Source organism: Lepidothrix coronata, unplaced genomic scaffold (assembly GCF_001604755.1).
Source record: "Lepidothrix coronata isolate B3197 unplaced genomic scaffold, Lepidothrix_coronata-1.0 Scaffold8, whole genome shotgun sequence".
NCBI lineage: Eukaryota > Metazoa > Chordata > Aves > Passeriformes > Pipridae > Lepidothrix > Lepidothrix coronata.
Window position 1 is genome coordinate 6,245,102 of NW_016690188.1, and position 24,431 is coordinate 6,269,532.

Here is a 24,431-nt window from a genome sequence, read left to right on the forward strand (position 1 = left end):
CCCCCCCCCCCCCCCCCCCCCCGTTCATTGTTCCAACGTGTCTTTCCTGCCCCCAGTTCTCTTACCCACCCACGCCTCTCTTGCCGTCCCCCCCCAACTCCTGCCCATGGTTTATTACCCCGCGCCGTGTCTCACCTCCCCTACCATCTACGATCCCCCCCACGTGTGTCTCTTCTCCCCCTCGCCCTGTTCCCACTGCCCTCCCGGCCCCCGGTGCCGCTCACCGAAGAGGACGCTGCCGGGGCAGGCGGGACCGTGCGGCTCCATGAGGCGGCGGCGCTGGGAGCGGGTCTGGGCGCGGGGCGGGCCGCGCAGTGCCGAGCCGAGCCGAGCCGAGCCGAGTCGAGCCGCCCCGCCCCGTGCCCGCCCCCGTGCCCAAACCAAAAGGCCCTGCAGCATCGCTCCGCATCCTTCAGCTCGGGCATCTCCCGCCCATCCTGGGCCTTCGACATTTACCGATGCCACGGCCAGCTGTGGAAACGCCTTCCCGGAAAAATAGCCCTTACTACCGGCTGCCCACCTACCGCCCTTCTCCCGGCCCGCATTACGAGCCTTCCCAGTGCTCGGGAGAAGATATAGGGCACGCACAGAGTCAGGAGGCTGAAGGCATAAAGAGAGGTAGCGGTGGACAGGAGAGTGACAAGAACTCAGGCAGGGGCACAGAGAGAGGGACCTGCTCACCTCTATGCCTTTAAGCAGGGGCGACAGCAGCATGATCTGACACTGAAGACTGTGGCACCAGAGCCCTTGAGCACAGAAGGCAAAATCCTATTTCAAAAGCTGTGGCAGGGAGCAGAGGGCCGGACTGGCCTTTCAAACCAGAAAGAGAAGTAGCCTGGTTGGTGCTGCAGGGGTGGAGGGGAGCAGTTAAATTGAAACAAACTTCGCTAATGATGAGCTCACACTGCGTTCTGGGACAGAACCTGGCTCTGCTCCCACCGCAGAGACCTCTGCCAGCCCACCACTTGCTCTGCTCCAGCTGGACTGGGTTCAAGAAAAACATGACTGAAGAGGTTTGAAAAGTGGAACCTGGTCCCAGAAAGAGGCAAGCACTCGCTCAGTAATGGTTACACAAGCACACCCATGTGCTTCTCAGCAGCTGCTCTCCACAGCCACCTGACCCTACATGACCCGTCTGCAGCCACCACCCTGGAGCAATGGGAGGCAGGAGCATCCATTTGTGCATTATGCTCCCTTAAAGGAAAAGAGTCTGGTGCAACATCAGAGCCCAAATTTGTCTCCCACGCCGAGATGTACTGTAGAGAGGCAACTCTGTCCTAACTTCATGAAACAGGCTTCAAGAAAACAAAGTTGCCTATATGTAACACATTACAATTTGGTGAAGAAAAACTATCATTTTTAGGTGGAACATTTACTGGGCCAGGAGAAAACTAACTTCCTTGCATAGTTTGTGTGTTATCCTGTTCTCCACACTAAACAGCTTCTGAACTGCACCATCAGTGCACTTGTACAGCAGGTGGATGAACTCTTGCTAAGTGACTTTAGGAAAAACCTGCTTTGCATACCCGTGGCCCATCCCTTTGCTTCACTGCCATTCTAAGCAGGAAGTGACTTGCTTTAGCTATCTCAGTGTTTAGCTTCCCAAGTTAAACTTTGTGGATGTACAACTCTGGCCAGACTGTGGAACTATGATGTTTGCCCACTGCACACAGTGTAACGCCCAAGTTACTTCATCTCACACCTTGTCTGTGCTAGCAGCTCACTGGGGTTTCAGCAACCTCTACACTGAGGAGCCAGCAAGGAAAAAACCATTGTCTGAGAGGGTGAAGGAATCCTCCAGCAACACAGCTCATCTTGGCTTTGCCAGGCACTGGTGATCACCTGTGAAAGAACTGGGTTTTTTTTACACAACGGGTAAAGTTCAACAGGCATAACTCACAGACAGGCCAACAAGAAAGGCACTGCCACTCCAAAACTCTTCAGAGTGAGACCCCCAAAGGGTCACAGAATACCTGCTTCTGACAGGCATCAACACAGTGAATGTCTAGCAGACAACACACTGCTGCCACCAAAACCAGAGACAAGACTGACATCTGATTCCACGGGCATCAAGCACTTATGGCGTGATGTAACATATGTTGCTGAACCATGTCTGGTTCTGGAACCTCACACAAACCCCACACATTTATTTACATTCACTTCTCAATTTTTATTCTATTTCTCGCATGGTCTTCAAATACAGTTTTACAGGTCTTCTGCTACAGATACTGTTGATCTAAAACAGATTAATGAAAGTGGCATTCCAACCTTAATGAAAATTCATAACCATGAAAGATATGTCAACATATCACTTTACAATTCTAGAATGATGGTATTGGCCTGACATTCCATAGGCTTAGACAATTAACTTCTATAATAATAACAAATTCATAGGAAGAGAAAATGTGGCAACTCCTTAAAAGCCAAGAAATAAGGCCACAAGCATCCTATACTGTAATGTTATGCATCCAGATAAAATAAGTTGACTCTGGTATCCATGAAGAAACAAAATTCTCCCATCTGGTAAATCAAGGTATCAGCTACTCAACATGCACTCAAAGCTGTATAAAAACTAGTGGCATTCAGCTCTGACTTACATGAAATCCCACAGCACAACCCCGTACCTCTCTCTAAAAATGAAATGACCTTGTTTCAACTTAAATACTTCACTACCGCATTAAAAATCATTCACATTCTGCAAAGGAAAAAAAAAAAAAAAAAAGAGACATCCTGCACGTGACTGCACCAGAAGGCCAAATGCAGCATCTCCTTACAGGTCACAGACAGCATCACTGCAGTCTTAATGCCATTCATTACAGGTTGCATAACAACTTCTATGCAGCTGGAGGCTTTTAAGAGGAACTGAATTTCCTTTGTGCACCACTGAAAAAAACCCAGGAAAATTTTAACAGAAGATATAGACGGCTGATGGCAGCAGGTGAAAGCAAGGTACTGCAAGGTGCATACCACTGGCCAATCACCTGTCTGGGACACTGGGACTTCTGTGAAATACCATTTTCATAAATGATGCAACTACCTGACTACCGGGTCCCATACTACACGGGTTCCATCCCATAACCAAGTATGTCCACCCTGGGTAAAAACATTAAACTTCTGGAACATTTAAAAGTAGATAACCATTTAAATAATGTGTAAAAATGTGCTTATTGTGGCATTTCTTGTAGAAAAGTTATTTGATACAAATGTGCAGGACTTGAAGACCCTGATTTAATCAAACTAGTATGAACAGGCTTTGAAACATGGTGAGTGTTTCAAGGACAAATCCCAGTTGTGGGCCAGCTCTCTCCCTCTCACCATCTTTCATCCACAATCCCTTGTGAACATTACCAAAATTAACAGGTTCAGCAGAGCACCCTGTGAATTGCTGTTTCAGTCCCAGGAGAATGATACACTCAAGTAGCGACAAACTGCTATCTGAAGGAAGGGTTGGTTGGGATCTGCTCCCCTTTCCCAAGATGGTCAGTTCCTAGCCCTGGATATGAGGCACAATAAGAAAGGTCAGTGCTGAGGACAGACTTGTTCTCGATTGTGGTTTTAGGTTATTCAAAAGTGCCATCTTGGACCTATACCATTTCACTTTTCAAAAGAAAAAGTTACAAAAACTGGTAAACAAAAAGTTAGTCAGCATACAGCTAAGTTTATATACACTGAAATTTACAAGTTTGTCATTAAGTGACTTCTGCCACAGACCACTGCACATTTGTCCCTAACAAAACACAAAGCTTGAACCAATGGTCATTAGAAGTGACAAGGTGTCATTGCTTTATCAACAAGCGCAAAGGTAGTAAAAAATAGAACTGTAACTACTTATCTTTAAAATTGCTGATTGACACAAGCAATCCCTCTCATTTCTGCAACTTCCAGTTGCACATCCTGCTCTATGACAGAGAAAAAAACCCACATCTTTATAGGTACTTCTGCCAGAGACCACTTTTCTGTTGACACATGAATGCAGAGAACTGTAGTCAACCACAGCACCGATTGAGAGGGATTCCTCCAAGGAGCTATAGCCCATGCAAGATTCCTTGGCACTTCACACAGGACCAGGAGAGGACAAGGTTTCTCTTTGTTAAAACAGTGTTTTCAGCAGCATTATCCCCTTCCAACAAATTACAGTCTGAATGTGTGATGGGTGATTTTCGCACAGCCCTTTCTACCAAGCTGGCTTATTGCTGGCTTTGTGCAGCTAGACCATATGAAGATCCCCACCACTACCTGCCCAGCTGTTATGGGTCTACAGTACTGGAACAGTTCGCTGTCAAGCACGTCACAGGCTTCTTCCAAGGATAACAACATCCTTTGGAAATCCTTCCATTTTAGCAATTTCAAAACAACCCAGCTTGCTGTAAAATTCCAGGATTCTTTTATCATCTGGTCTCACTTCACAAAAAGCCCCACGGGAGCCTGAAGAAGGAAGAAAGAAACAAAACGCTGTAGGAGAAGAGTTGCTGTAAAAAGCACAGACATCAAATATTACTAGAGTTCCCATCTGTTTTAACATTTAAATGAGTGATCCATGGAGCATAGTGGCTAAGAGTGCAGATCTATGCCAACATAGCTGACCATCCCCTAAAGGGACTGTGCACTGCAGACATCAGTCTGAACAAACTCTCTGCACACCTTGCATTGCACATACAAACACCCTGAAACGCCAGCACTGGTTCCAAAATACAGCATTACAAGAGGCGCAAAGCGGCGCAAAGGAACTGTGAATGCCGGGTGTGCAGTAAGGCAGGCAGCCAAGCACTTCCCACACTGAAGGGTTTGGTAATTACCCACCAGTGCACACTGCTGCGTGTGAAAAAAAGCATCATTACCAATGCCAGCAGGGAAAATATAAACGTTTGTGCCCTGTTCAAGATGTAAAAATGCATGCTCTCGTCGCCAAATTGCTCCCTCAGTTCTGCCTATTTTCTAATTTGCAGGGTAATGACTGAAGTGAAAAGCTACCTTTCACCAAGACAGCAGCAAAAGTCAGCTATCTGAATGCTTTTGTAATTATTTACCCAAATCTAGTGTCAGCTATGGCAGGATTCAAACATCTCAGGCTGACATGCAAATACAGTATGTTCACATAACTCTCCCAAGTTTGCCTTGCATCCTAGAACTGACATGTAGTTAGGAAACAAGGAATTGTGAGTGCAAGAAACCTACCATTAGCCTTTAGAGAAGAGAGCAGGCAGGCCATCATACTTTTGGCCACACTTGGATCGGTCACTTTTTTGTGGATATCAATCTTTATCAATGATGGGAAGTTGGCAAGGAACGATTCTGGCAATACCTCTTGTTCTTCATGGAAGCTCAGCATTATTTTCTGAAAGGAGTATGGAAAACAGGTATTTACTCATTATTCAGCTTTTAATTTTCATTCATCTTTATCAAGGAGACTGCTTTGCTCATGGAGCATACCTCCAAAGCAGCAGGCTTTCCTGCCTACACCTCTGATGGCCACTTAGTTCTTTACCTGCTCAACTGCTGTCTGTACTCCAGACAAAAAGTCAGGTTAGAAAAGCTTCTCAAAGTGTCAAAGGAGGCATGCAAAGCTCTTTCTCAGTGACCCACACTTCAAGTGAAAAAAATACCAGCCAACCCATAACCAACAGTTTGCGCACAGACATTCCTTTTTGTTTCTTTTATTTTTCCACAGGCAGTCACAGATTTTCACACCAAAAGCAAGCGCTCTTGAATTTGTTTTCCAAACTTAAACTGATGTGACTACCAGTGCCCTACCTGTAGCATGGAGAAACTAATACTGCATTTAGTAGTGGAACAGATCAGAAGCAATCCTTTATTTTCAAAATGTAATTTTCTCTAGATTAAGTTGCCTTATATTTACTGCACTGATTACTACTGAAGTACACCTCATGGGTCTATTAGAAAACACAGCTATATCTGACTGGCAATGAACAATTTTACTGTTATCTTCTAATACATCAGATACCATGGGCAATGAACAATTTTACTGTTATCTTCTAATACATCAGATACCATGGTCAAAGTCTTCAGAAAGGTACAAAAACTGAACTTCATTGTGAGCTCAAAATGCAAGACAAAAAGACCCACTTTAGAAAGGAAAGACTTCAGCAAACAGTTCTGATCTCATGAGTTATACCAACCTCTGCCTCAGACAGCTCCTTGTCACTATTTGGTTTCGTATATTTTTCTTGCATGAAAGGGATCCAAGACATTTTACATTTTTTAATGAAGGGAGTCACGTCAACTGTCCCCAAAGCATAGCCACATATGCCATCCTCATCTTCTAAGACGAAGCAGTAGTCCAGGCTGAGGGTGAGCAGACCTCCTACTAACCTGCAGGAAAAAAAAGCGTCCAAATTCAGTCAAAAGAAGGTCACTTTGATAAAGTATGCCCTTCAGGTACGCTGGAGAAGACTCTAGGGTCAACCAAAGAAGTGACAGAGTCCTCCACTCATGGAATTACTTCCTACAAAGCATTAATTGACTGTCAAAACTCAGCTACAAGCAACATCTGCACCTCAGGATCCCATAATTTAATTCCATATACACTGCTCTTATCCTTTTGCCCTCAGTTGCTCTGCTGCCATTACTTCCTTGTTCTTCCACATTCTCCTTTGAGTACTTTTTGATACCAGTTACACATCCTTTCTTAACTGCCTTCCTGTCACTCAGAGCAGACTCTCTATAAAATTCTGTCTAAATTAAACACTCAAGACAAAAAAAAAAATCCTCAAAGTAGCTCATTTTACAGCTCAGATTTACTGCCTTTTTTTTAAAAAAAGTCATCTGTCACTGTCTATCCTTTTTAAAAGATTGTACATGTACTTCAGAAAAACTGGAGGTACTCGGCTGGGAGACTGGTCCTCAAAAACCCCTCAATTATCTTCAGAACTACAAAAGATTGGAAAAAATACCAGAGGGTAACTACAGACTATGGACATTCCCATGATATACTTTCACAATATCTGAAATAAGGTACTATGATGCAGAGGCTTCAGCTAAGTCTATTTTCTAGCACCTCACAACAGGTGACCAGTGCGTGAACTGAGACGTAACTGTCAATGGTATCTTTAAGAAACCCAAACCCCAATGTCCTGAGGGTAAATTTTATTTGTTTTATATATATCACATGTTCTTTGCATTCTTCCCACTCACACTTTTAAAAATTCAAATTAAATACAGTGTCAGAACTTTATCCTTCAGAACCACCTCTGTAGGTCATTTGTTCCTAATACGTACTTGTCTCCAATTAAATCTGGTAAACTATGGAAGGGTTGATCAGCTCCATCAGCATACATTTCTCTGCAGATCTTATATACAGACGCCTAAGAGGAGAGAAGATTTCAACTCATCAATCACATTCAAAAGCTAACAACTCCGTTTCAGAGCTTTGTCATTAACAGCCACATTGTAACCTAGTACTGAGAGACCTTTAAGTCAACACAGATCAAAAGTATCCATCTATGAGAAAGGATCTATCTTCCCCCCCACCTCCTCCCCGAAAATAACTCAAAAGTTGCCTTCAAAACATTGTGGTTAAGTTGAATGGCTGGGAAGGAAAGGCTGGAGGTCAACCTCCTGCAGTTGTAACAGCACAAGATTAATCCAGAGGGTAAAGATCAACACCCTTGATACAGAGTTCCTTTACAAAACCTCCAATGTCCCAGCACAGCAATATGACCCCGGGGAAGGACAGACACACCCTGCATGTTAAAAGACTTTCAGCAGAATCTCCGAGTAAACTTGTATCAGTCACACTTTAAATAAGAAACTTTACACATCCTCCTTTTTTTTTTTTTAACAAAAAGGCTTTTCATTTGACACTTCTCTGCCCTTTCATTAAAAAGTAACTCCTCAGAAGAAATATTGTTTATGACTGCATGCTTAGCTGCATCTCCAATTGCTAAGGTGGCTTAGAAATATCAATTCCATTGTCTACAAAGGAACAAATCAGTTTAGGTACAGTCCTGCACTAAGGTATGGAAAAGGCTGCTTCACTGCTCCTGAGAACAGCACAGGACAGAGCTACCCTAAAAGTGGCAGGTAAAAGAGTCTTCATGTGCCAGCCCTGCCTGACTGGCTTCAAAGTCAGGACTCATTTGAACTACTGCAAATAACCTAAATACTCATGTTTCATCTCAATGTACCTACAAATGCAAGAGTTCAAGCTGCATTAATCCTGACATTGTATAAATTGCATCCATAAAGAGTGTTAGCTAACTATTGGTTGATACATCAGTTTCAGGTATTCTCTTTGTTAAGCCAATGAAACTACACTACAGATTTGTTCAGAAAAAAAAGAACAAGAAAAGGAAAAAAGCGTTAATCAATAACGAGTAATAAAAAAATTCCTGATTTTAAAGTATCAAACACTCCAAAGAAGATTTGACAACAATTCTTTCAAAATCAGACCAAAACGTTTACAACTGTACCTAAAATTGTAAGAACAGCTGAACCATGATCACATTTTGCAGCTCAATTTTGAGTTAACAGTATCAACATTCTGCCTATACAGCTCTGTGAGTACCAGCAAGTGCCACAATAATTACTGAGTGAACAGGTATACATACCCATCCTCTAAGTTTAATCCACTGCATGTCTCCCTGCTGCAAGAATTCCTCTACAAGCCGTGAAAAAATTTCACTTGCCCCTCATAAGTAGGGAAGGCACTCACAGATTTAAAAAGGTGGGGAGGTGAGAGGCTGGGAATCAGGATGTGGGTGTACACTGACTGTTGCACAGCATGTTGCTGAACCACAGGCAAGTCACTTAGTTTTCCTGCGAGCTTGCATTTGTGCCTCACGCAAGATATCAGGACATCTGCTTCATTAGGGGAAGAAGGGACTCAGCAGTAACCTCTGTTGCCACAAAAGGAAGTGCATCACTACCAACAGCAATGACAAGCATCAAAAGCAGTTACCTCATCTTTAGGAAAGTAGGGTCGTATGGTGTACACTTTGGAAGTGGGTGTTAATGGAGGTGGTTGAAAAAAGAGGTCATTTGCTCCATCAATAGGCAGCAAGCGCTGTGAAAACAAAATACTTAATATGATTGTATGAACAACAAAACCCATCACTCTTGGGTGTGCACTGCAGACTCCCAAATTAACAATTGCTACTTGCAGGCACCCCAGAAGAAGGTGGGGTTGGTATGCTTTACAAATGCAAAGACCTTATTTGAATAGAAAATATCCAATTGGTGTTCTAAAATATGCAATTGAAACAGCACATTAAGAGTCTGTTAATCTTAACTGCTTTAAAATACTTTTTACCAATCATATCTACACTGTCTCTGTATAAGAACATAGAATGTCAGGAGGAAAGGTTTGGTCTGAAGAGGGTTAACTGGCCAGAGGAGACGCTTTATCCCAAAAGCAATGCGCTGATTCAATTTGCTGCGCGCAGAGCACCTGTGAGGGGGGAAAAGTATAGCGCCAGAAAAATCCATGAACAAATCTGAACATGGTATAAACAGCGATTCAAGAATATTTGCCAATTGAATTCCTCGCAACAAAGCGCATTACAGCATTATTTACAGAGGAACCAAAATTTGGATGACTATCCCTTTTTGCTCATGGAATTCCCATCGGCAGACAAGCATGCGCGCATTGTGCAATTGCGGGCGCAGATAAAAATGCTGTGCGACCTGCAAAGAAACAATGTGAAATGTACAACTAAAGCCGCTGCGCTTCGCATGCGCGTGGGACAGGCAGCATCTCCTTGAGAAATTACTGTAGAAAGGGGAGGAAAATTATTTTAAACCAAGCTGTAAGGCTAATGGGCTTTGGACCAGAAAGCCTTCGGCAGACCAATCCTTCCAGACCTCTGATGTGCAACAAAAGGTTTCTCATAAAACAAAGAAAATGTCATTCAGTTGTGAAGTCATATTGATACCTGGAACTCTCCTGCTAGACCACCTCTAAAGGCCCAGGGTTCTTGGTCTCCACTTAAGAACTGTGCTGAAGATTGACTACGACACCCTGTTGAGATCAGATCCAAGCGGAGAATGTTACGAGAAGGGGGATTTCCTGGGTGTCTTACATGTCCAAAAAGCTAACATACACTTGTGAAAAAAGCTCTCTAACTGAGCTAGAAACCGGGGCTTGGGGGAGGGCTGTAATAATGTATGACTTACAAAGATTTTGTGCTTGCGCACTGGCTGCAGTATTTCAAATTTTTGGTTACCTATAACAGCCAGCTCTAAGAACAGGTGAGGCGATTCAGTTATACACTTCATTCTAGACCAGGAGGCACAAGAATGGTGCCATGCACAACTGTGTAAACTTTCCAGATGTTTTGTACCTTTTTTTTTTTTTTGCATGTTTGTGCATTTATTTAATCTATGAAAAGATGGCATCTTGGAAGCTATGTGGCTCAATAGCTACTACCATAAATTTTAGATCAAACAAATGCCATTATCACAGCCCCTTGAAAAAAAAAAACGGATCTTTCTGAAGTCACATTTTAGTACTTATTGTTTCTAATCTTGTCAGAAAACTAGGACTGGCAACATATGCAAACAGTCTGGAACAGTTCAGGCAGCCAGGACAGTTGTATGAAACCGCACTCTTGCAAGAGACTATGCATATTTATATAATCCAGGCCGTATTGTCACAGTGCTGCTGGCATGTCAAAAAGCTAAGTAGTGTTAACTGGAATAAACTCACAATTTAACTAGTACACTCTGTAGGCCACTACTAGCTTTGCTTTTTAGTATCTTGATTTTTTACCTCCACAAGCGTATCGGACGCACCAGGGACCTTGCTGCTCAACCAGCCACAGGAGGCCCACTGCAGTGCTCAGCTTTAGTTTGCGCTTGCTTTAGAAAAGGATTTTCCATTGGCTGTTTGAATTTTAACATTGTTCCGCCAGCACAGCACTGCAGCCTTCACCAGCTAACACAAATGACAACTCTGGAGACAGAAGAAAAGCAAGTGGTATCTGGAGATCTCAATTACCCGCCTAGTTTTCTGACAAGATGAGCAGCGCAAACACTCTTTTCCTTTTGTGGACAGCAATCTACCTCCTGTTCAAGTAACAGTCTCAGATCAGTACACACAAGTATGTTGTGCTAGTCAGAGAGTCCCAAAGTGTGCCAAGTTTGACATTTATGAGAGCTTAGGAAAATAGGTTAAATAAAAACTACCCTAAGTATGGTAAATTTCAGAAACAATCCAAGCACCAGAATTCAAATTTGGTTTACTCCCACATTTTAGAATTCTCACATAAGAAAATATCCTTCACAAAGAGATTTAGTCAATAACTTGGAAGACAATATTTGTCTCTCCTTTGAGACTACAACTTAACTAGCACTTCCCATTATTACAGTAAAGAGCTGCGTGAATGAAGAGCTGTATAAATGAAAAACATAGTTAATGCCTTAGTCGCTGCGCAAATGTGACTTCAGTTCATGCCTGTTGCACATCTAATCTATCTGAGCTGCCTCACAGACAAAACCTTTCCATTTTAATTAATTAATGACGACGCGCTGTGAACATCTGGCGCTGTCCATCCAATAGCAGTAGAAACTTGTGCTGAGGATTCTCCCATCTGTACACAATGGGGAAGAAGACAATAGAAGTCATTAGTAATCCATAGTACTGTACAGCCACACTAATTTAAGGGACTGAATGCTAGCTGGACTTGAGAGGAGTGGTGAAGAAAGTGAACATCCAGTGGACCATTGAGCACACCGTTGTGAAAACTAACTTGTTTCTATTTGTAGTGTACTTGACTTTATATAATGACCTATTTTATCACAGACCTTTGCTCTGTATGTATTTACATTAGTGATAAAAACATAAGCTGAAGACAAAAATGGCCTCTCTCACAGAAGCACTGCTAGCATAAGAGTATTAATCTGTACATGTGAAAAATCCTGAATTTTTCAACTATCTAATAATAGTGTGAGTACTGGAACAGAACAGTGCCAAAGTTAACAGAGCTTGTATTAGAGGTGGTTTCTACTGCGAACTATTCCAAATATTTGATCCATTTAGAGACTTGAACCCAACTTTACATGGACATTGAAAACTGAAGACAACTTCAGATGAAATCAGTAGGTAGTCTGATACTTCTGAAATGCAGTCTTAACTTGGGTCCTAAACATTCAGAGATTACAAGAATCACTGTTCTCTTTATAGAGCTTTGGCCTGGAGTTTTAAGCTGATTAAGCTATCAAGAAGAGAGCGTTCTGTCTAGCTAAAGGTCAACATACAGCAAGAATAGTAAAGTTGGGGGAGTTGTGTTACACTTAAAATTCACAAACTAAAGTTTTTAAACAGCATGAGGTTGTTAGAGAAATGTTAACATACTACAATGCTGCTGAGTTCTCCACCCACGCTAGTCTTCTTCTCTGTACTTTGCAGAAGGTAGTCTTAAAAGCTCTCTTCTTAACTTCTTCTTTTTCAACTATACATATTGGGATCAGATATTTAATAAGCACAAAACACAGTATGTTGTTGGGCGTGGACTGACTTGATGATTTAACAGGTCTTCTCTGTCCCTGCTTACACCTGCCAGTGTTTAAGAATATAATTTAAAGACAATCCAAACACTAGGACTAGACCAAGGTTGTGTAATGGTCAACCACTGTGAGGTTTGTGACAGTTACAGAAAGTGTGACTTAAGACCATCAGCTTTGCTGTCTGCTGTGTATGTCAAGAAACTCCACAGCATATTCCTTACAGTTGTATTGAAACCTGAAAGTGAAATGAGGTCACTAGAATTACCCAGGCCATGCTGGTGCTATCTGCCAACTTAGGATCCCCCAAAAATCTTTCAGGAAAAAAACCAAAACAAACAAACAAGAAAGAGCCACACATAAAAAAAAAAAAAAAAGGAAAGAAAAAAGAAAAGGAAAATCTGTTTCAAGATCATTTTAAGTCTCAGACTAAATCTGTCTAGAGAGCTCCACAATTTCCACCCATTACTAAAAAAAAAAAATTAAAAAAAAAATCAGTAATTTGGAAAGTGTTTAAAAGAACTTATTTTGCACCAGAATAGCCTTATGCTAAAGCTCGCATGCGCACAGGGCTGGGAGGATCAGCTTCCTCATGGCCAAGCCCACAAAGGTCTGTTGAAGACAGCAATAATGTTATCAAGACAGAGCAAACAGCAGATGGCTGATGTGGTCACATTTCGTAGTGTCATTTCCAATCATACAGGGGGGTATCCAAGGAGTTAATGGCATAGTCCAGTGTGCATTCAGTCAAGAGTAAGTTAAAGTCAACACTTACGTGTCAGATGAGATTCAAGTTTCATTAGCCCAAGAAGAAAATCAAGGTCTCCAATCTTAACCATCCAGCAGACTTCACTTATAATAGTAAAGCAAACTCACTGCAAGCATTGCTTCAAATAGCAAGACAGGAAAACCTTTAAAACAGGGTCAAACCAGACCCCCATCCAAGAAAGCACATTTGCCTAATACTTCAGTTTTCCCCGTGGGCTAATTAAAAACACACATAAAAAATATGCTGTCTGGGATTATAATGGCTCCCAATGCACCTACCTAACCACTGCACAAAAGATTTCACCATTGACATAATACTCTTGATATCCCAGACGTAGGAGTACATGTCATAAAGGATTGTCCTGTTGGCACAATTGGAGAGGCGAGTGAACATCCCCATCACCAAGCTGCACATCTCTTCAAACTTGGCTGCTCGGTTACGCCATTCTTCTATCTATGAAAAAGATCCACAGGATCAAACACAGGCTTCTAGGGAGGAATGGTACTCTAAATATGGAGGAGACTATATAATTCATTACTTCATTTTACTAGCATTGACTACCACACCATCTGTGACTCACAGATATCCTCTATGGCTGTTAAAATGAGGCCAGTACAGGGAACATTGGCCAAATGCAGACACCAGACTGCCTTCACAGCAACATGGCACTACAGGCTTAAAACAGTAGATTCCACTGGAGGAATGAAAATTACTGTGACCTGTGGTTGGTTATACACTACCCTTCAGGTCCTAGGAATTAGAACATCAGTCTCTATTACAGACAACAAATAAAATTGCTCAAGATTTTCATTTAGAAGGACAGAAACAGGATTCACACTTACTTTTTCAGCATCCTTTCCTTTGCAATTAACACTGACAACACTGCTATTTGCTCTGAGCCACTGGAATTCCCTCAGCATCTGTGCGCCTTTGGGCCCATGTTCATAAGGAAGGTAAAACAAGTCAGCAAGAAGCTGCAAGTCCTCTAAAGTCACTGGTTCTACTGTGTAAAGAGGCTTTTCATTCGGCCCAGGCACAAAATGTTCTTTGTTAATTTGCTCATCAGTCTGCATAGGTGCAATGTCACTACCAGAGTCTTCCTGCATAGACATCTCTGGAGACTTTGACTCAACTATACTCTCCTTATCCGTATCCATTGGCTTCAGCTCCTCTGCCATCTTGGCTTCGGCAATATCTGTCAGTATCTGGTTAGCATTCTTGTCTGAGTCATCTTGTTTTTCCACCACCATGTCCATTGGTTCCTCATCAGATTGCTTCTTCTCCTCCTCCTTGACCAAGGCCGGTGACTCGCTGCTCAGCGCTGCGCCCTGACTCATGATGGGTTCTTGGTACACCGTGGTAACCACCGTTGCTGCATTTAAAGAGGACGGTGCCACCAGTGGCCCTACATCCCCTACAGAGGTTTTAGCACCGCTGTGGGCCACTTGCCTACCTGAGAATAAGAAGAAATAAGTTTAGAGTTCTCAATATCTGTCAACTAACATTCAAATCGGCAACTTCTACAAATCACAGGTGATTTTATTACTGCAGCATCCAATCAGCGCAGCTTCCTGTTGGTATTTTGCCTGTTCACTTCTGTCACTGTAATTCTAACTACTAGTTTTGGTTTTTGCAAGTTTCCCTTGCACATAACTGGTAAGCAAAGATAGGAAAATTAATTAATATTTTATTTATGCACTACCAGCAGCATTTCTGACTATGCCACCAGAATAAAAAGCTCTTAAAGTCACTACTTTTCCCTCTGCATCAACTGACTTGTTAAAGTTGCCTTTGGATATAAAGAACACTTCAAAATAAAAGGACTATGCTTAAATGTTTTAAAAATGTTTTTAACGTAGGGAAAACCAAATTCCAAACCTGACTGGACACAGTCTTGAACAACCTGTTCTAACTCACCCTGCTTGAGCAAGGTGGTTAGACTCAAGATATATCTCAAGATTAGATTTCAAGAGTCCCTTCCAACTTAAACTGTTCTGTGAAAATGGAGGAAGATGATATCTTAATTACTATTCCTCAGCCAATGTTTCTGCTGCAATTGAGTTTTAGAAAGACACAAAAACTCTACAGCAGTTGAAAAGGATAAATGCCCTAGGGCAGAGTTGGGAGACAGGCTCTTCCATTCCACTCTGACCAGCTGAAACCCACATTTGAGAAAAACAGATTTTACCTCAGGTCCCAAGCTCCCATTGCTACAAGAAAGGTGTACAATGCTGGAAGGAACCCAGCTGGTTTCTGTAGACAGAAACGCAGAAAAATAGAACTATCTTAAAACAACTGGAAAAACATGAACTCTTCAGGACCAGAACTAGTGTTGATAATAATTTAACACCAACTCCAAAAAAACCACTATACTTCCTATTCTCTCAGGTTTCATGGAAGTGTAGTAACAAGCAGGACTAGCAAGATCCAGACTCTTTCCTGCCTTTCATCAGAAGTGCCAAGGGATCATGCACCAAGGTTGCTTCTGTTGATCAGTCAGAGCGCTACAGGCACTGAACATCAAGCATTCTTACTTTTTTATTAAGGTTTTCCCAATTACTGAGGTAGAAAATATTTCCAGCTGAAAAGTATGTGAATTTCCTGGATCTATAAAACATTTTTAATTTAAATGCAAGTACTGAACATCTAACCCCATTTTTTTATCGACCCCAGAATGATACCAAATCATACTCACTACTGTATTGCTGAGGTACCCCAAATTCCTGCAACCATTCTGTTAAGGCCAATTTCAGGGCCATTTGTGGGCTGTACAGAACATCCGTTTCAATATCTTCATCGCTCCCCTCGTTTTCCAACTTAATCTGGATTGAAACGGTACTGTCTTCAGTATCAGCTAGAGACAAATTTTAAAAAGTTACCATGCAAGTTTAATTTAAAATAATAAAAATAAAAAAGTTGTGTTAGACAAGGCATTCAATAACTCTGACAGGCCTTCTTCGCAAAGAAGCACAAAGTATTAGCCAAAATGGAAAATTATGGTGACCGTCAACATTGACACAGAAACAGTGTGCAGAAACCAGACACTCTGGCATTCAAGGTTTCTTTTGATCTGAACTGCTTCTATTCCAATGACATCATATCCATGGACGCACATCAAATTTGGGCATTAAAACTCCTTGCTGAGAGTGTTAATTATACAACCATACATACCTCTCAAGGTTAAGAAATTCTCTGATAATATGTGCTACAGATATGTGCCAGGAAGTCAATAAAGCAAGCTCAATGCTCATTACCTTTCAGGCAACTGACATTTACTTAAGGGACAGAAAAGGCTAGGTGATCATAAGAAGAAAAAGTTGGTGAAGAAAGGATAGAATCATTAAAAACACCAAAAGCCAGTATGATTCATATGGTTAAGCACAGATCCAGCAAACATTTATGCATACTTACTCATCACCACATCTTTTCTCACTCCATTCATGTTAGACTTGTACCAGGTCGCAAGTGTGTGAATGGCAACATAATTGGCTTCAAATTCACAGTTTGGATTGGTCAGAACTCCCTTTAGTCGAGGGATGAGCTCAGTTGACCGACCCTTGTAAGGCCCAAGGAAAAGCCTCTTTTGATCATAATCATTAGCATGAATGTTATCCCAGATAACTGGTGCTCTCCTGATGATCTTAGAAACTTCTTCTATGGACTCTACTGGAATGTCTTTGGATACAACTTTTGGACCTAAGAGGGAAACAGGATAATCAGCGGGCTTTGCATCTACTCGAAGATTCAATCCCCAAGTAGCTGGAAAGTTTATTTTATTAAATACTTATGAGAAAATTTTTTAACAACAACAGTGAATTAAAAGAAAGAAGCCACCAAACCAAACAATTTTTACCTGTCCATAACACCTCAATGCCAGGGAGCAGCTTTTCTCCTACAGTCCGTAAATAAGGTGATTGGGCAACATTTGGATAACAGAAAGTTCCACAGTACTCTGCACAGGAAAAGAGAATGTCACTGTTGTTAGAAGGATGCACATGTGTGACAACATACCCAACTGTCCCACAAACACATTGAGGGAAGGAATGAGAAACATCCATAAAATTAATCAGGTAAGGCCTAAAAGTCTTAAGTATAAATAAAAAAGACATTATGAATGATACTCCACATAAAGACCAGAAACAAAAGGTACAGAATTTATTTAAAACTGCTCAAATGTCAAAATTATAAAAAAACTAATAAAGTCCATAAACAGAAGGCCAGGTTACAGCAGACAATATGCAAGAGAACTGGAAAACCCTGAGACTGATTATGAAATGCAAATATCTAAAAATATTAACACTGGAACACATATCTCTTTAAAGTTAAACTGAAGGTCTGCAACAGGACCAAACTACTACAGTGTAAGGGGATAAACTAATTAGCAATAACAACATTGCTACTGAATTGAATCTTCCTTGCAACCATCCACACTTCTGAACATAGTAATTTTCTCCCCAGTACCTCAAAGGTATTAGAGGAAGTTTGCAATTCAAAAAGCAATGACTGGACCCAAGTGCAAGTCATCTTATTTTTTAATAAATAAACAAGTCAGTGACTACTGAAGTGGGTAATCTTATTAAAAGTAGGAACCAGTGACAGCAGTGAGCACAGACTGTACCTCTACTTTAAGAAAATTCTAAGAAACTAACAGCCAGCCAATTCAAGAGGCAAAAAGATTTTGGTTTAAGTAAAAAAAACCCAAAAAACTTCCCTTAACCATTCTATCAAGCTGCCTTCTTTGCTTGGCATTAAGCCTTTCATAGCTGTGTAGATTTGGCAAAAACTTTGCATATATTTGAATAACCGAACCTTTCTTTATAACTCAATTTCTTCAATCAACCCCAAAATACTCCTTAAGGCAGTTATTAAATGCTAAACCAGCTTTCCAACCAATAAGACTGAGGCTGAACCAAATGATTCTTCTCATTTTACCTGTAGGACAGAAAAGGAATGTGTCTGGTTCTCCTAGATATTGATAAATTTCATTTGTGATCGAGACTTGAGCATGAGCAAAAGAACTGAAAACTTCTTTGTCTGCTGCACACATGTTATGATCGATATCATCAAACAGCAGTGCAAAAGATCTGCAGCCAAACTGGGAAACCTAATACAAGAGACAAGAGCAAAAGGTTTAATTTGTTAAATTATTTTCATTTTCTTTTTAAATCAAACTAAAATTTTTAAATCTAATTTTAATCTTAAAGAGAAAGCTATAGGAACGGAGAAGGTGGTGGAGGCAAGACAGACTTTGGTTTCTATTCACAATGAATGCCTATCTCTGGCCCATAGCTCTGCTTCTCTCAAAGATTAGACCTCTAAAGACCTGCAATCTGTTCCAGTTTTAACAACCCAAAGCTGATCTCGCAGAAGAGACAGCTGGGAAAAAAGCTAATTCTGTAATAGCTCTTGGACAAAGGAGAGGAGTCAATTAAGAGAACAAAGAAGACGTGCATGTCAGGTCTGCCTGCAAAGGCGTTTGTTGCGGGCAAGAGTTCTTGCTTTAGCAGTGCATCCTGGCTTCAAGATTCCAGAATACTCTGAAGACAAAAATAGCCTTCAGAATTCCATACAAGATGAGACTTTTTTAAAAATCTAGGTGATCGCTGACCACTTCTGCAATGCAACCCAAACACACCCATCGGAATTGTTCAGAGGCACCAAAAGTAACACTAGTCCTGAAAAGGTTCAAGAACGTGCTGAAAAGCTGCAAGAGTAAGCAAGGTATTGGAGTTTCCAAACCAAGCAGTGCTGCAACTGTGCTGTTTGTGTCACACTTACCTGGTCCAGCTTACGTTTCAATGTGGACACCTCTTTAGGATTGGAGAAAGTGATGTCAAGTCCAGGTGAAATTGCATAGATGAACTCTATTTCGTGTTCCCGTGCAGCTGATATCAGAGTCATTAGCTGCTCTGGAAATCAAATTGAAATATTGTAGAGGGACTCAACAATTAAAAAAAATTCTTGGGCATCATTTTAAGTAAATTACAAAGTTCAGAAGCCTCTTCTATCAGAATTTTAAAAAAATTGCTGGAATTTCTTTAAATTAACACAGCAAGGAGCACCAAATTATTTGCAAGAGTTCTCAGAAATTATGCCAAAAGGAATGCAACAACTGTCCTTGTATTCTTATTTTCCATGTTAAAGTTTTATAAATATTTTTAAAATTCTCTTTATCTCAGTACCTTGAGACAAATACAGATACAGTCTGTTTCCACAGTATGCACACCAACAGTTCTAGAATTATTACTCACTTTCCCCACACATACTAACAGACGATTCAGTGCAGAAGTATCACCCTGTGACAGGGGTTCATGTACCACTCATATCACTGAAACTTAGGGCACATGGAAAACATGGGTTTTAACACCACTGTGCACAAGTAGTTGCTTTAAGAAGCAAACTTGAAATTTCATCTTCCATACAATGAATAATAAGAATTATTTTTAGAATATTTAACAATCTTTGCTGCTATTGGCAATTACCTTGCAGTAACCTTTAGATTATATTTCTGCACTGATTCAAAGTGGCCTCCAAGAAGGATTATTTAATTTCAAGAGTATAATTTTTCCCCTCACCCAAGGAAAACTACAATCCCCTCAGTCTAATAAAACACCAAAGATCCCAAAAATGCCAGAGCTGGATAAAAAGCCTCACATCAGCATGAACAGGTCTTATGTTCTAAGTAACTAGTCAAGAGTTGTTTTTCTAATAGGTACTTTCTTCATTGAGACAAGGGCTTAATGAATCACACAAAGGGACATGCTATTTGCTCAATCTTTTTTCTCTTTTCTGAAGCAAATAAATTTCTACGTCAAATATGGTGCAGATGTTCAAGAGCCAGAGGAATAATTTCCCTTGAAAAAAAAGTAAATCTTGTAAGACAAAGCCTTAAAGCAATTTCAGACATCATCTGCAGTTATAGTTAAAAGTAAATCCGTGCTTGGTCCAAAGCTGCAAAAAATACACCTGCAGACTATTAAGAAAGAGGTCTCCAGTCATTTTTGGGAATGGCTACTGTGATTATACACACATAAGTATACATAGCAATAACCAATTAATTCTAAAGTCTCTTTATAGAAAACACAGAGGAGAAATAAAGGCAATTACCTGCTTCCTCCACAGAGTACATTTCTCGCCAAAACATCCTGTGCTTGTAGTCATCCTTTGGAGCATACAGGTATGTATTCAGTCCCCACTTCTGAAGTCTACAAACATAGGAAAAAAGCCTTCAAATAGCCTACAAATTCAGGAATTCTAAGTTTCACTTCATCTTATTCTTTTACTTGATCTAATTTTTTTCTTCATTGAACACTGTGTTATACTGTTAAGTCACAATAACTTTAACCACAGATTATAGTGGACAAATTCGGTTCGTGCAAGATAAAAAGGTGAATATGAGTCCCTAAGAATACAGATATTAGGCAAAAAGTTTCTCTAGGTTAGAACAATAATTCTTTCCAGGCTTAAGTGGAAGATTATGATTTCATTGCGATGGAATGTGCTGCAGTAAGGGGAAGCATGACTTGCCTTCTAAAAAGTTCTTTCCTCTGCTCCATCACCCAAGGTCTTCCATAAAATCCTATGGGAAACAAGATTAAAATTATCCAGTTAGATTATGCCTGCTCCATGAAACTCTTCTGCTACATTCATCAAAAAGCTTCCCAAAGCAGAAAGGAAAAAAAAATTAGTTAGCATTAGGGAAGTGTAATAACCTAAACTGATCTAAATTTAAAATGCAATTATAACTTGTTTCATTTCTTATGATCTAAGGTCTCATAGTTTTGGCCACTGAAGCAATTAGTTTTCAGAATACAACCTGTGTTCCTGAGCATATGCCCTTGACAAGTCAAGTCAGCATTATTATAGCAGCAGACCGAACAATCATAACCTAATTAAACTATCACTCCAGACACCTACAAAATAGATTTAATTGTAAGGTGAATACTGAAGACATTTGAAAATATTTAGTATCTCGAAAATGCTTAACTGCTGGCACAGATTAGGATTTATATACACAGAGTATATAAACACATAGTGGGGGAGATGCTGTGTAATTAAAAAAAAAAATATGTGCAAGTGACTCAACAAAATGCTTAGGATTTCATTCCTTTTATTCAGTTTATAGGCTCCTTGTCAAAATTAACTTGCAAGCTGGTATCTTACTTGAAAGTTCCCACATTTTACAAGCTAATACTATGTCTGTGAATAATCATATATAAAAGCCTCTACACAAGTGATTTTAGAACAGATTGTACTGAAAGTCTTGGAATTCCATAGAAATTGTAATTGCTTCTGGTTTTAAATCTAATCCTCCCATTCTAGAAACAATTAAAAAAGCACCCTCAATGCACTCTTAAGCCAATTCACTTAGACCCATGTGCAAACAGTTCAACCACAAGTGGGCACTTGAAAACAAAGCTTCAGCTTGGCAGCCCTTGCAAAGACCAGAGACTAAAATAACATGAAATTTAATAAGCTCTTATTTTCAAACAGCATGGCCACTCCATGGTGAATGATGTTCCTAATACACAAAGCTCACAAGTTCCCACAGAACACCAGTTCAAAAGGCAGACAGTATCTTCATTTCCAGAGCTACTCAATGCTCTAAATCTGTAAATACTTTTTTGGTCTCACTGAGGCCAAAAACATGCTCCTATCACCTTTCTAAACTCCCAACTGATGCAACCGAAGCATTTTCTACATATTAACAGGTATCTCAATTACATGTTAAGTGTGCAATGCTCTTTTAAGCAGCTTAAAGCAGGCTCAAGAATTAGTCTGTCAAAGAGCAATCTCAGACTGCCTGGCACCACAACGTGGCAAAGCTGAGCAACTACTGCTCCTCACAACTGCCCAGTGGCAAACAGAGGAGTTAAACAGGGGAACAACAAGAGAGTGGTTGTGAGGCCTGAAAACCTCCAGGTCTATTTAACCCAGAATGAATTTCTCATTCTCACCACAGCTTACTCATTTTGACTGATGCTGCCCTGAAGAAGCTCAAGAACCCACAAAAGGAACAAAAACATGTGGGACCCAATGAATACCACCTACGTCTCATAACTCACTCAGAACAGTTTCGCTTTACATACACTTCTCTTTCAGACCCACAAGCCTGAAGCAGAGCAGAGCCTACTATAACAAAAGGAAATTCAGCTAACAAAAACTAATTAAATAAGGCTGAAGAGAACAGGTTAATCTGAAGTGATACTTTTCCATCTGTCTCCACATTTCTTAGGTTACTACTGTCACCAGCTGGTGATGACTCTTGGATCTTTCTGTCCAACTGAAAATCGACCTGGTTTTGTATTACTCCATCAGGACTGTGTGTCAGGTTGATACATAGTCAACAGATCATGCCAAATACCTCGTCCCAGTTACCACATTCTCCATCACTAAAAGCCAGGACATCCTAGAGGCAGAGCATGAAAGCTTTGCAATCAGTAATCTTAGATCTTATTACTCTGCAAAACAGTGAATTTGATATCTGTCACAAACTCTTCACATTCTCAGAGGGTACAACCAGTATTTGGCCAATTCTCCTCTGCCTTTTCTACAAAAGATCCAAATTCTCCACCTCACTGCTTTAATCTCACCATCCCTCCAGTCTGTGTTAACCACTGCCCTATGTTTTAAGTATTTACCTATACTTCTGAAGTTAATTGCTGTTTTACTCTTAACCTTATAATTCCCTGAGTCACTAACGAGACAGATGTTTTCACTCACTACCATTAACCTCATTCACCACAGGTTTGTTTTTCTGTCGGTGGTGGTTTTTTGTTTGCCTGCCTTTTTTTTTTTTAAACACTCCCCTATGCCTTTTTTTCCTGTACACTTATTATCGTTAGACTGGTAACTCCTAACCACTGTTTGATGGCTTCATTGGGCAGAGGCCATTTTCTTGCTTTGTTTTATGCATAGTAAGCTCAAGAACACCTGCAACAAAATATATGCAGAGGTGACCAACCACATAACTAGCACCACCAGAAAAATGATTATGGTATACTCAGTAGTTCCAATATAAACCTGGATGAACAGGTGATCCATGGTCCACATGTATCAGCAGGAATATGAGAAAACATGCTGTTACAATCCGTGTTTCTCTTCACTGATATCTGTCTCCAAAGCTTTCAATTTAGCCTCTATCTTCACAGAATTTTAAGCTATTAACAAAGTAAAGAGATCTTTCTCCATGCTGACTGTATCTAAGCCCTAGTAGATGCTAAAAAATAAAGATTTAACTGGGCCTAATGCACCTCACACAGAGACATTTGCAGAAGCCAAACAGTCTTTTCTTTTTAAGATATAAACAAAAGACATTCTGTAAAACAATGCAGATACTGAGTTTGATGAACTGCCTGTTTCCCTCTCCATTTCATCTGTTAATCACTTTGTTCTTCTACTGGAAAGTCATTATAGGTACAAAAATAGTAACAGATCACAGGAATCAGAACGATTTCAAATCAACTATTATGCTGGGAATAAACCATTTTTCTTGCTGGCTTTCAACCACCTACCTTAACCGACCTGCCAGAAATGCAGACAAATTCTGTCACTAGTGAGAAATGCAAAAAAAGTTACTTTATTCTGCAGCTTCAGCAACAATTTAAACCTTTCAATGATGCCAACTATGTCAAAAGACAGAGGACTGTCCCACAGCCGAATTAAAATGATAAGCTAGAACACTTTGGAGAACAAGGGGCATTTAATATTAATTACAGAGCACATGCATGTGGAATCACATATTCCCTACTCAGGAAACTGAATCTGAGCTTCTGGCGCGCAGAAAGAGCACGTACAGCCGGGATAATCGCGCGGTAGCTCTGCTCTCTCTCTCTCGGTTCTACCTCCTTTACTCACGTACCAGCAGGCGAGACACAGCACTGCCTCAGCCTCTCTGAGGAATCATGGGCGCGCTTGGGAGCCGGGCCTGCGCTCGCCCCGCCGCATAGCTGCCGTCGAAGGGCGCTCCCCGCTCCAGTCCAAGCCCCGGGGGCAGAAGCCCCGCCCGGGAGCTGCGGCTCCTCCCCGCTCTGGCGGAGTCCCGGCCAAGAACGGCGCGGCACCTCCCCGCCGAGCGGGCTCCTCCGGGCGGGGGAGGAGACGAGGACGGCAGCGCCAGCTGGGACCAGCCCATCCCCGGTCTCCCGCGGATACCGAACCCCCCCCCCCCCCCCCCCCCCCCCCCCCCCCCCCCCCCCCGGGG

The 24,431-nt window shown here is 41.1% G+C and overlaps 2 protein-coding genes across 2 annotated transcripts in view; both read right to left on the minus strand.

Annotated features, from left to right (window-relative positions):
• NPM3 (nucleophosmin/nucleoplasmin 3) overlaps nt 1–302 on the minus strand; it is a 4,356-nt gene extending 4,054 nt beyond the window's left edge. Inside the window, exon 1 of the mRNA XM_017804027.1 lies at nt 225–302. Coding sequence (XP_017659516.1) covers nt 225–267 — 43 coding nt within the window. The 5' untranslated portion in view covers nt 268–302. The remainder of the gene's footprint in view (nt 1–224) is intronic.
• Nucleotides 303–2,145: 1,843 nt separating this feature from the next.
• The window catches only part of MGEA5 (meningioma expressed antigen 5 (hyaluronidase)), a 22,584-nt gene continuing 298 nt past the window's right edge, over nt 2,146–24,431 (minus strand). Inside the window, exons 2-16 of the mRNA XM_017804026.1 lie at nt 20,756–20,807; nt 20,336–20,433; nt 19,007–19,137; nt 18,161–18,332; nt 17,082–17,180; nt 16,640–16,924; nt 15,924–16,082; nt 14,071–14,681; nt 13,507–13,681; nt 9,891–9,976; nt 8,918–9,022; nt 7,237–7,322; nt 6,138–6,330; nt 5,176–5,335; nt 2,146–4,425 (exon numbers count right to left, since the gene is read on the minus strand). Of these exons, the coding sequence (XP_017659515.1) occupies nt 4,289–4,425; nt 5,176–5,335; nt 6,138–6,330; nt 7,237–7,322; nt 8,918–9,022; nt 9,891–9,976; nt 13,507–13,681; nt 14,071–14,681; nt 15,924–16,082; nt 16,640–16,924; nt 17,082–17,180; nt 18,161–18,332; nt 19,007–19,137; nt 20,336–20,433; nt 20,756–20,807 (2,549 nt within the window). The 3' untranslated portion in view covers nt 2,146–4,288. The remainder of the gene's footprint in view (nt 4,426–5,175; nt 5,336–6,137; nt 6,331–7,236; nt 7,323–8,917; nt 9,023–9,890; nt 9,977–13,506; nt 13,682–14,070; nt 14,682–15,923; nt 16,083–16,639; nt 16,925–17,081; nt 17,181–18,160; nt 18,333–19,006; nt 19,138–20,335; nt 20,434–20,755; nt 20,808–24,431) is intronic.